The 13,214-nt window shown below is 36.8% G+C and overlaps 1 protein-coding gene across 1 annotated transcript in view; it reads right to left on the bottom strand.

Moving 5' to 3' along the window:
* LOC145483855 (uncharacterized) overlaps positions 1-13,000 on the bottom strand; it is a 30,797-nt gene extending 17,797 nt beyond the window's left edge. The window contains exons 1-12 of the mRNA XM_081462408.1: positions 12,322-13,000; positions 10,154-10,375; positions 9,211-9,356; positions 8,050-8,242; positions 6,420-6,506; positions 5,856-5,957; positions 4,216-4,318; positions 3,719-3,761; positions 3,094-3,331; positions 2,271-2,319; positions 1,285-1,406; positions 357-455 (exon numbers count right to left, since the gene is read on the bottom strand). Of these exons, the coding sequence (XP_081318534.1) occupies positions 357-455; positions 1,285-1,406; positions 2,271-2,319; positions 3,094-3,331; positions 3,719-3,761; positions 4,216-4,318; positions 5,856-5,957; positions 6,420-6,506; positions 8,050-8,242; positions 9,211-9,356; positions 10,154-10,375; positions 12,322-12,489 (1,572 nt within the window). The 5' untranslated portion in view covers positions 12,490-13,000. The remainder of the gene's footprint in view (positions 1-356; positions 456-1,284; positions 1,407-2,270; positions 2,320-3,093; positions 3,332-3,718; positions 3,762-4,215; positions 4,319-5,855; positions 5,958-6,419; positions 6,507-8,049; positions 8,243-9,210; positions 9,357-10,153; positions 10,376-12,321) is intronic.
* Between the last annotated feature and the right edge of the window lie 214 nt (positions 13,001-13,214).

Raw genomic sequence — 13,214 nt, 5'->3', positions numbered from 1 at the left:
GGAAAACCCTATCAAAATATTTGAAGCTTAATAATGGTACATTACCAAAAAAAAAAAACAGCTTTCTAATGAGTTTTAAAGTAATTCATCAGGTTGAAGTAATTGATAGAGATGTACGGTCACTGTAGCGTATGAAAGTAACTGGTCATGTTTTGGCTTCCTCATATCTCATGAATCTCTGGTCACTTATTAATTAAAATATAATTTAACGCTACCAGAGTACAAAGGTTATTTTGAGTGACAAAATTACTTGGCCTGGTCTGTACGGATTACTCAGTGCAAAACAGTGCAACACTGCCATCAAGAAAACAGATCACTCCACGAAACAAGATACAAAAATGTTGAACAAGACTTACTTCTCTTCCAATAGGCTTCACCAATGCCCTAGAGACGACGCAGAGCTGTTCTTCAGCAGATGCACAAAAGGATCCCTTCCTGACTTCACCAAACTCACCCTAGGAATTAAATGTTCTTCAGTTAAAATGGTAATCACATGATGTCTAATCATAAGATTGAGAAAACTACTGAATTGTGATTGGTTAGGAGCAAGCCACTTCATAGTTAATTTTTAACTTGCATTGCAGTGCAAATTATCACCCGCGCATTGTTAATTTTCCTTGTCATATAACAAATGAGTGATTGTAAGAATGCGATGAAATTGAGGCCCCTGAGGTTTGCCAAGGTTTGAAAATTTAAACGATTTGTAGGCTGCATGGAAAAGCTTGCTATCCAGCAAATTGGGACCCGTAACTTTCCAATTTTTACATAGAAATGTGTGCCAGGGGGGCAATGTTTGTCCCGTGGAATAAAATCATTTCCTCGTAAGTTTTAGGGTTCCATAGTTTTATAAGTTTGCAACCATTTCTTATAAAACTTTGCAGATTTACTAAATTCGGCATGATAAATATTGAAGTATGAAGGTGGTTTTTTATTTATTCGAAAAATAGGAAAAATATTTGTCAATTTTTCGTGACATCGGTAGAAAAGTCCATCGGCTTAAAAACTTGTGCCACTTGTTCATCCAATCAGAAGTTAAAAACCAAAACCAATTGTGACTCGTTTGCACATGTTTTCCCTCTCGTCACACCAGCTACACGTATTTACGTCATGTTTTGATTGGTTCATCACTGGATTATCTGTGTCCTTTGTGATTGGCAAGAGTGATTACATTCAATTTGGTTTTGGTTTTATGACACTCAATTTGAAAATGTCCCTATTAAGAGCTTTTAGTGAAAGTAATTTGTTGTTAAAGCTAAATGTCAGGTAACAGTGATGTTTCAATACCCTTTCTGATAATGAATTTCCAGGCTCAAGTATCAAATTGTCAATTTGGTTGGCATCATTGATGAGGTGGACTTCGGGTACTGCAGGTACCAAGGCCTGTCGATCCAACAATGCAGCTAAACCTAGAATAAATAAGCAGGGGTTGTCATTTAAGATGAAAAGTTTCCATTCTAGCCTAGTGACCCATCATGCTGGCACTTAAAGGGCCCTAGTCAGCCACACATTTGTTTTGTTTAATATGTTTTATTCGGAGCATGTAGAAATGAAGGAAATCGCCATGAAACTACAAAAGATAATTAGACATACTTTCAGGAACACAACTTACTGTAAAGCAATAAGAGTTTGCTTCACCATGCAATATCAATAATTTCGATGGCATAAAAAATGGCGGAGGCTGAATAGGGTCCTGTAACGTTCACTGGTAAATGTAACTAGGAGCATTTCTACACCCCCAGATGGGATGCTAGTCCATTGCATGGTTACCCCTAGGATTAAAGTTGCCCCTACACTTAAGGGAAAAGAGGCACTGTGAGAGCAAAGTGTTTGGAGTTGACTTATTTGAGTAGTAGTTACTTTCATTAATAATTCATTTATTTATCAGTAATATACGCAATCGATGGGGAATTTGCTAGTCATTTAGTTGGTATGTTTTCTTAGTAACTTAGAGGAGAACCCATTTTATTATATGACTAGCTCTGTGAGCTGGCAAGATGAACCGAATTCTGTGTTGTGATTGGCCACCAAAGCAGGGAAGATGGCGCTAAATTGCCCGGCCGCTCAGGATTTCCCGCTGTATCCTGCAACAAAATTGTGTTGTTTCTCCATATAATAAATCCTTTATTGACCAAGTTGTTCTGTCAAGACGGTTGGCGTCGTTCTTTATTGTATGTTTATGGACCTTGACTTTATCTCGGTCCATATACATGACCTCACGCTTGGTCAATAACCCATATTTACAACTAACTAATTGCTGTGAATTTTATTACCTTCTGTTTTTGGTTTGAGTATCTCTTTTAAGCAGACAGGTAGTCCATCCTAAGATTAAATACAACACATAACTCTGTCAATTCCTCCTTTGATTTGCCTGCATTTCTACCTGGTACCAGAAATGCAGTTAGATAACATACCAGGTTCAGCATATCAAAGCAACAATAGGAATGTTGCTCAAGGCCCATCTATGCCAACTCTCCATGATAACCTGGGAGTCTCTGAGATACACATACAGACTAAATCTCCCAATCTCTCAGAGTTAAAAGACAGCACTTAAAGTACCTTTCTCACTCTTATTTGGCCATTTTGGCATTTTCAGTGGGGGGGGGGGGGGGGGTTGAAATATTTGATGCTCTTTTTTGGTTGAATTGGTGTAGTTCTACATCTGTTAGGTCCGAGAAGGAAAAATTGCCAATATCCTGGATTTTAATGTTTTTAGGTTGGCATCTCTGAGTGCTGGCTGCTAGTTAATTTCATTGGCTGAAAGAGAACCTTAATCTGGTTGTAATTTCACTCAAAAAGATAGACTTCAGTAAACTTTAGAGCTGCTAAGGCCAGAAAAAGGCTGTTAAAGGCCTTTGAAGTGAGAAATACCCCTTGATTAGATGCCCAGTTCCCCTCCCCTTTATTCCTCTTGCATGCCTATCACCCAACCCCTTGGTAGAATTTTTTTCTCCCTCTAACCTTCCTCTGCTTCAAACAATCAAGAAGGCGGCCTTACATTTTGTGAAGAAATGCTGAGCTTCCTCTCACATACCCTTGCATGGCAGGTGATGTTTGATACATAACTTTTACTATTTATTTAAACAATAGTTTTACCGCAGACTGCTTGTAGTGTTCAACCAGTCCTAATAAGTCTGAAAATGCTCTCTTTGCATCCTTCAGGTAAAAAAACCCAGGGGAAGTGTTGTCATCCCAGATAATATCATAGTTCATGACTTTGTCTGCCACATACACTGACAGCACATGGTTCCAATGGTTATTTCTTTTCCTTCGAAGCATAAATGAACCATTCTCTCTGGGTCCTTTCTTTAAGAGATACTCCGCCTTGTTACGTCTGTAGGAACACAATTAAGGACCGTGAGAGATAATCTACTTACTAAGCTACTTAGTAGGTATGGAAGAAGTTGTGAGAAGCTGCTAGATCGACACTTCAATCTATATTGAACTGAAGGACAACTGGAATTTACATTGACCGTCCAAACCCCTACCCTCTGGAATTTTCTGGGTCTTTGACCCCCTCACCACCCCTTCTGGAATTTCCAATTGCCTCTGTGGTGTATGAACATTGTTTGCAACTGCACAATAGAATAGGTGTTACTCACTGGCCACTAGGCCCAAAAAGAGAATTTTTATCCGGCCTTAAAACTCTTATTAATAATATCATTATTACAATTAATATTATAGTAAAATGTTTGTCTTGAAAAGCATCCAAAACACTTACAAGATAGGCCCATGACATGGTATGGCAACTGCACTCTTTGAACCTGACAAAAAAGATACAAATTACTACTGGCAGAGCCCAATTCTTAATTCCAAATAATATCCATAGTGGAGCTCCTGCGGTCCATTAAAGGGTCAGCATGGCTAATGGCATGGATTGCGGGCACGTGTGCTCTGTGATGATGACGTTGTGCAGCATGGCGGCCATACTCAAAAAATTGATTGACCAAGGAATGCAGCCTTGGTTTACAGTGAACATCTTTGATTTTAGACATCCATGTTATGGTCAATTGACACCTGTCAAAACAAGGTATCTGCTGACCTGTGTTGACTGCTACCCAGGTAATGGTTTTCAATTGGATCACAGGATCAAGCCAGGTCAACTTAATATAATTGTAAGCAGGAGCTCTGCTTTTAGGCTTGGCTAAATCTGTATATTAAATATTAAAAAGTCATAGTTATAAGGGAGATAAGGAGATGTTAATTCATCATACCTACCTCGTACATTGAGCTGCTTGTACTGGTTAACCACCAGTCTATAATATCCCTCAATCAATGTCAAAAGGGAATCTGCATCTTGTGTAGAGCTGGCTGTCAGTTCCTGCAAACCACAAAGCAGATATCATATAATATATCCCCAAAGTACAGTGCTTGCATAGAGTGCTAAGGTCTCTCCAAGATGAGAGATCACAGAGAAGGGTCCAATAAAATTGGCAAAGTTCTTCAGGTTTAAGAGGGAATCTCCCAGAAGTTTGAGTAACAAGAGGACAAAAACTTTGTACCAAGATTATTTACATTGTATTGCAAACTTCTGTGTGACAGTTTTATATGTCTTCTCAAAAGAAATCATATCTAATAACACCAGATGGCGAAAACACATTTTCAAGTTCATATGAAACACTTGAAAGTAATGGTGAATCAAACTGATGATGAAATTTTGCCTGTGGCTGCACAATTTCTCTGATTTTTGAAATTTAGTTTCTCGAGTTCCCATGGGAAATTGTTTTTGGTGTTATTTCAGGCAACCGTTTTTATTCTTTAGCTTTTAGAAAATGCAAAAAGGACTGTAAAATATAGTTACTTAAAATTACTCTGGTACAAGATTTTTGTCCACTTAAAACTGAAATTGATCGATTTCTTATTGGAGTTTGTCTCAATGTCAAGTCTATTCTTAAATACTAGAGGTATTAAGCAAAACAACTACAGTCATCAGCTGATGCCAGTCCATTGCAGGCCTCCTCTACGTGCATATATTAATTATTAATAAGTTTACTAGAGTGCTATTTTTCCCTTTAGCTAAGTTTAATCCATCAGACTGTAAATAGTGGGGCTAGCTAATGGAAATACCAGTTACAAATTAAAATTCTTGCATAAATTCGTGAACAATTAAGCTATACTGTGGTTAAATTAAGTGTCCTTACTATCTATCTATCTATCTTACACCCCCTTTCCTACACACCCCACTAGTCTTTTTGTTTCTTGCTGCATACAAGAGCTGTGATTGCAGTTGAATTTGAGGTCAACTATTCTCATGTTTAAAAAGACATATAAACGAGGTGAAAGGGTCAGTGCAAAGTAGAATTGATCTTCACACCCCATTTGCACATCAAACCACTGATAACTGCAATAACAGGTATTGCGAAGCTACTAAAAGGTATTGACACTTAAAATCCCTTCCATTAGCTTCTTCCATACACTACAAAACTCTCTGTCAGTTTTACAATTCAAATGAACAGTAGATGTAATAGTCCAAAAACAGGTTTAAAAGCTAAATAGAGGAGAGCTGTACTGAGATACAAAATTTATCTTCAGGTGTTAACAAATATTTTACGAGTGAGCACAGCAAACAAGAAAAATATTTTTCAACATGAGAAAAGAAGTTTTGTATCCCCAAACAGCCATTTAATGTTCTATTTTTGTTAATATACACACCAATGAAATACCAAAATCATTTCACTTTTGCTAAGAAAGGTGAAAATTTAATATGCATACGGTATGTATCCATAGCAAAGGTGATCTTTTCAGGTGTGAACATAACCTGTTATTGTCATGTGTGAGGATGTCATGTTTTTGCCCAAAAGCTTACTTGCATGGTATTTCACTGGTATTTAATAAATAATTAACACGATGTATCATACCTCTGTTTTAAATTCTTTTCGTAAAATTCTGACAACATTCCTCATGCGGTCATATTCTAATCCTTCTATGTCGGAGAATTTTTCCACTATAACCTCAGGAAGCTACAGTTAGAATAAAAAGAAGAAATATTAGAAATAAATATTAATGCAACAAATCATCACAATCTTATGCTAAAAATAATCAACCATTGATTATTGCTATCATTAGCATAGAGCGGTTTTTATTTGAGTGTCGAAAAGTTATTAGTTTTGCATGAACTACTCAACGCAACTGGCTTAAAAGTTTCAGTTCCGCCACTTTTTCATCCAATCAGAAGTAAAACCAAAGCTAATCGTGACATGCTCAAGGTCATTTTCCCATGCTTTGCACAAGCTACACATATTACTTTGAGTTTTGATTTGTTTACTGTATTCTCTGTGTTGTTTTTGATCAGCCAGAGTTATTACTTTGGTTTTTGTTTTTCGACACTTGCTTGAAAATTACTAGATACAACTAAATTATATAATAAATCATACTACAGGTGTATATATTTGTTATCACTTTCTGCAGTACATGAAACTTACACTGTTCTCAATGTCTAATCTCCTCTTCTTGATTCCAAATTCGGCACTGACAAGAACCTCAAACTTTCTGCTCACTTGGCCATAAACCTAGTTTAAAAAACGCAGCATCTATTAGCATTTTCTTTCCTACCAAAGTCAGCATTTGAGGTAATAAACACTGTTCTCAATGTGACTTTTGAAACAGATAAATAAAGTGTTTATAATTATGCCAAAAGGTGTAAAAAGAACCCATTTGTGCACCTTAAGCGTTGTTTAAATAAACAATAGCCTCCATCTGGCATGAAAATATGTTTGGATAGTTGTCCACAGACATCATCTGTTCCAAGAAGCAAACAGTTTTCCGAGAGTGTAATTGTGATTATTATCCTTCAAATATTTTTTGCAACACACGCAGTTTTGAAAATTGGGGAATATCACTTTAAGGATATTCCCCAGTTTTAGCTGGGGCCTATTCAGTTGTGTGACACATTTAGACCAATTGCACGTGAGTTAAAATATTTGATGCATTATAATAAATTAAGTTATCCAATGAAAACAAATCATGAATAAACTTGATTGAAAGTTGTTTGGAGTATGCTGGTCACAGATTCTATTGTTTGCTTTAATCCCTTTTATTTGGAAAATTTGTGAACATACCTCCTTGTTTGCATGTAAGAAAAACTGAACTGAGCCTGTTCATTATTTTTCCTTTTGAGACCTCACACATGTTCCATAAAATCTCTATTTATTACACGCCTAAGACAGCTGAGAGGACTAAAAACAATTTGGTAAACCTGTGTTGAGAAAACTAAAATGTAATACTTCCCAGCTGTTCATTAATAAAATAATGTTTAAATTCAATAATAAAAGTTTGTGGTATTCTCTCACTCAACCACATTTAATAGTTATGCATAAAATCCCTATTTACCAAGGCTGGTCTAGACCGCTCTAGGAGAATATTTATATAGCCTTTCAGGTACATGCATTCACGTAACTGATTCATACCACTAAGCCAAAAGGCTAATATTATCCCTGTGCAACCCTTAAATTTGGCTAATGTGCAGTTCCAGAAAATATCCATACCCTTCTGGGGGGAGGGTAGACTTCACCCTAGGGGGTGGTAACTTAAGTAAAAGGTAAAGTCTGCACACAAGCCAAGTGGCCCATTAGGCCAGAGCTTATCCTGATTTCTGTAGCATGAAGTGGCTAGGAGTATTTCTACTCCCCCTTGGATGGGATGCTAGTCCATCACAGGGTGTATTACCCCCAGCACTACGTTCCCTGGTACCCATTTATACACCTGGGTGGAAAACGGCACTGTGAGAGTAAAGTATCTTGTCCAAGAACATAACGCAATGTCCCGGGCCAGGGCTCAAACCCTGGACCACTCAATCCGGAGTCAAGCGCAATAACCATGAGGCCACTGCACCTCCACAGAGATTACCTTCTTAGAGCACCTCCAGGTTTCTTAGAGAACCCCCACCCCCTGGGGGGTGGGGGGTTCTCTAAGACCAAAACATTTAAAGAAATGTATCAAACTTAATTGGAATTTCCAGAGGTGTGGAGGCTCTTGAAAAATCCCCTTCAGTAGGAGAGGTAAGGATATTTTCAGGAACTACACAATAAGATAATACAAACTTTGCATTCAAACCTTTTCAAAAGAAAACTTGTGCACAAAAAAGTCTTCAGCTCTTTCCAAGGTACTGATGTACTCAGATTTGACCTGATTATCTGTGAAAACCTCATATTGGGCTACATTCACTTTTAGAAATGACTTTGTCTCATCTAGAGGGTACTCTGCAAATATTCCTCTCTGGAGTAACTTCTTAATACGATAACGGCCCCTAAAAATTTGCGAAATGAGAGAATGGTAAATGATCTAGTAAGCCCTCAGGTTAGAAACTGCTAGACTTTCACAACAGAAAAGTATACAGTAAAAAATTAATTATTTGAAAAATTATTTCATTTAAACATATTATCTCAATATCTGCTCTAAAAGGTTGACTCAGTCTTCATTTTGAATTCATACAAATAAGATACTCTAAAATTAACATTTGAGTTTTCATTAAAAGCAAAATCACAAATTTGTCACCATTAATTCAGATGAATTTTCAACTTTTAAAACAAACAAAAGATTATTATTATTTTATAAGATGAAGTCCGGATTGCATATGAGTCAAGTGACCAATCAGGCTGGTGCTTATCTTCGGTTTCTGTAGAATGAAACCACTAGGAGTATTTCCGCTCTTCCCTGGTTGATATGCTCCCCTATCGTGGGGTTAACCCAAGCATTAAATTAAAACACCTGGGTTGAGAGAGGCACTGTAAGAGAACAAAATGTAAAATGTTTTGCCCAAGAACACAACACAATGTCTCCAGCCAGGGCTCCAACCCAGACCGCTCCATCTGGTATTGAGCTGCACCAACATGAGGCCACTGCCACACCTCCCACAGATTAATTTAATTAAATAACCTTTTAATTAATTAAAGGATACATCAGAAAAAAGGATATGTCAGTTGTGTTGGAGGGATGTGTGAGAGAATGTCAGTATTAAATTATGTTCAACCCAGTTCTCACTTCTGTGTAAAAAATATATTGTGAATAATTTTCTATTTTAGGTAGTTTTAGGAAAAATGCTGTAAGTTATGAATCTTAAAGTTTTTAAGTTTTAATTTTTTAACTAATTGTTAATGATATTTAATTGTGTCTGTGTCACCAATTAGTGTCCTTGGTGCTAGAACAACCAGACACTCTAATAAAGGATGTGCATGCAAATTCCAAATTCATTTTTAGTTATTTTAAGGTACTTACGGGTTTTCAATAACATCTTTGGTGGATACATGTGCAGCTTGTCTACGTGCCAGGTAAATGATTTCATAAAGGAAAAGTTGGGCCAAGTAGTTTTGGTTCCCAATGCTGAATTCACCTATACTTCCTGACAAGAAGTCTTGACGACACTGAAAGGAGATAAAAAAACAACAACAATCTCCTCCATTGTTTGGACATGTTACAATGTACGACAAGTCATGTTCTTAATGTCAGACAGTAAATGGACATTCCATAAATATTGGAACCTAAGTTTGAATTTGGTGCAAGCACAAAACAGTGAAAGAATTAGCCTCTTGTGGCCATTGCTATGTGGAAGCCCCTTTAAAGAATTGAAGGATTTTGTGCAAAAAGGGCATATATCCCTTTTTGGGCTGATTTTTGCAGGATTGAGCTAATATTATTTTTGGCAGGCTGACTTGTTTTACATGTAACATGAAAAACATCATTCCATCATTGTTTTTGTTGATTTGTGCTTTTGTTTTCAAGAAATAACACATGCAAAAAACTCAGTTTCCAAGTGGCACCTTTGGAGATCTTTTGTTGAATGAATAATAAAAGAAAGTCTTTGATTCAATAAACAATGAAGTCACCGAAATGTCGCATCTGTTGCTAGAGATAAAAAATTCATTAATCGTTCAACAAGGTTAAATGAAGGAATCATCACTGTGACGGTGTTTGGATATCTCATCTTAGTTAGCATAAAATTTATGATAATTCTTCTCCATCATTTTTTCTCCTTTGTTCAAGTTTTGATTGAGACGATACAGTATATCAAACACGAAAGACACAGATCGTTCACATTTCAAAATACATTGAAGTTCTACAAAATTACAAAGCCAAGTATTGTATATTCAACTCTCTTCTCAATGTTTGGAGATGTGCTCAAACATGGTCCTTTGTGTTTGATATAATTTTGTAAACAAACCTGATGGAAGTAATATTCAAATGCTTTCTTGTCAAAATCTTTAAGCTCAATTCCATGACAAGCTTTAATGCACAGTTTGAAGAAGTACACTTGACTGCACTCTGATTCGCTGAGCACCTTGTTTGGGTTGAGAAAACCCCTGCCATCTTCAGTTACCAAGGTGAAGAAGTCCAAGGCAACTGGAGAGATGTCGACTTTCACAGCTGCTTCAGTGCAGATGTCCTGTAAGGACAGATACCACCCAACACATAAATTTACATTTTAGAAATTATTTGATTATTAACAATTATTTACAGGATCCAAGCTTTAAACTTGTCTGCATGAAAGAGGCAAAGTTTTGACTAAGCAGACTATTTGGATATAGTCTACTGCAAACATTATCCTGCCTGGGGAAATGCTGTTCTATTGCAGGATAACTCTTGTCACCATCCTCTGTGTATGAAGAACACATAATCTAAACAGAGAAATAGAAGGTTTGTTTTCGTTTTTTGGTAATAAAGTTTTCTCAAAAAATTTTCTAAAAGCACAAACTAAAAGCATGTTTAAATGAATTCCAGTAGTAATACTGTAAATTGTAACATGCAAGTGCTCCACAATCATGTCAATGTAGTCTCAATTACAACTGAAAAATCAAATTTTAAAAATTGTTTCAAGACTAATACATATCTTTTCAGTACAGATCTTTTTGGTCTGAACTCCCTTTCTGTTAAGTTTTAAAACTCTTTCCATTTCTAGGAATTGTAAAGAACCCACACCCTTTTTTATTGACACATTTCAGTCATGTGATTACAGTTTACACTTATTATTAGTTTTTCTAAGAAAATTACCCATGCTAATAAGCTATAATAGTTTTCTAGATAAACATTTACTCAGTACAGTCCCCTTTATACTATGTGTATACAGATGTTCCCTGCTACAACTGTATACTATAGGGGACAGCAATTATCAGTGGTCCCATTAGTATTTCTCGGAACCAAAACAAAGCCATTATTTATATTTCCGGGAATTAATTAATGATGCAAACCTATTGTTTAAGGCCATCAAAACATGACCTCTTATTCACTTAAGTCATTGACTGCAAACATCTTGAGTATTTTGGTGTCAAAGAAGCTAGAAGATTTCACTGGAGTTGGATATCAAGAATAAAACTTAGATTTCACTTTTATGCAACAACTGGCTCACCACACTAAATGCACATACAAACACATGCATGTAAAAAACAGAACAAAATATGGTTTTGTATTTAATGGCCAGCAGCCCTTACACAGAGGGGAACAATCTATTTATCTTCAACAAAGGATTACTTTGGCAGAGAGACTAAGTTGTTTAAAGCAAACATTCTGTTCATTAGAAGCATTAGAGAGTTTCCAGAACTGCACATCCATGTTGTTCCATGAAGTAATCTTATCACTGATCTTTCAAGAAAAGTTTCAAGTTATGAAGCTAACTAAAATACCTTGGGGTTTGAGAAAATAAACATTAACAGCACTAAAACATCAAAATAATTATAATGACTGATCCATATGTATGGCAATATGGCAAATATTTAGTCTTAACGTTTTGTTACATTTTTCAAGCAAAATCTGTTGTTATATATACTGCTGGAAAGATCAGGCGATGGATAAAAATGATAGGTAAAACAATTCCAATAGTGACTGGAGTTTCCTTTATTGCTATCGATAAACAGTTGATAGTTAAGCTAGCCTTGTACTGTTTGTCAAAACAAATCTTTCTTCAAGAAAAAGTATGGTTTTTAACATACGAATTATGTCTCTACCGCCTTTCATGATTAATTAATAATGCTAGAAAACGGAAAGCTAAAGCTAATTACTGCAGATAAAACCCTGTGAGGACCTAAAACCACAAACCCTAACACACTAATCCATTTCTCCACTAGTTTAAAATAAAAGAACTTCGACCAAGACATCTTCCAATAATTTCGAAAGCGCTAAAAACCAAACCGCAATGCGGTGTTGTCGAAGGCAATAGATCTTTCAATTCTCAGAAATAACGTCAACATGAACTATTTGCATGTACACATAGTTAAGTAGACGAATTTATGGGTTCTAATAAATTTGATAGATACTCATGGATACGGCTAAACATCGACCGAACGACACCTTAAAATTCACCACTTTCGTTTTATGAAAAGTAAAAATGCAACTTACCCTGACGCTCAAGTTAGGACGGTAAACGAACGTCAATACTTCGCTGGTTGAAGCGAAAATCACTGTGCCAATTCCATCTCTTGAGGAAGTCGATCGAGACCACGGCCAATTTCTGTTGTACGCTTCTTTCAGCCGTCTCCAAACTCCGGGTCCGCCATTAACACCCATTCTTTAATTCTCTGAGCATTTCACGTCTCAGCATTGATGGCAGACTCGTGTAAGTCGTCGAATCTATAAAACAACGTATTATAAAGTAGAATTTCATTCCCGGAATTAGTTCTCTTTCCTAGAAAACCGTGGTTCCTAGAGGGTGAAGATGTAAAATCTGTCAGGCGTTACTGGCGCGCTTCCTCTTCGCCGAGTAGCAAAACCGAAAGCAACTGGATCGAAGTTGCAGCAACCCAATCATGTTTCAGCGTGCAGATTTCTTCGGGGAGGGGAGCGCTCGGATTTGCACCTGGAAAAAATTGGCCGGGACCCTTGGAGACAACGAAATTTTTTACCAATTCGGGTCTCGAATCCGACATTTTCTGGATCGGCTGTGGTACCAGCAGTTCTTTCTGAGAGAAAGGCAAAATGACTGAAAATTTGGGAAAGAGGCCTTTGCAGAGGGCAAATTTTGGCGCTGCTTTGGGATAAGACACTAGGTGGTAGGTAGAGAAAATTTGTTACCAAATCGTGAAGATAAGACCAAACGTGACGACCATGATTACTGAGAAATGAACGTGATTAAGACACACAATAGAGCTCGTTTCTGAGAAATTCTTCAAATGACATCCCAACCATGTCAATAAATGCGGGGTTTGCATTTGCATCCAGGTAGCCTAGAGGGGGTATCTAGGGAATGCTAGTCACAATATCTTAAGCTAGTTTACACATAATTAATTTGCACT

This window comes from Orbicella franksi, chromosome 4, assembly GCF_964199315.1.
Source record: "Orbicella franksi chromosome 4, jaOrbFran1.1, whole genome shotgun sequence".
NCBI classification, from domain to species: domain Eukaryota; kingdom Metazoa; phylum Cnidaria; class Anthozoa; order Scleractinia; family Merulinidae; genus Orbicella; species Orbicella franksi.
The sequence above is the reverse complement of the archived record's forward strand: the minus strand, read 5'-3'. Positions and strand labels throughout refer to the sequence as shown.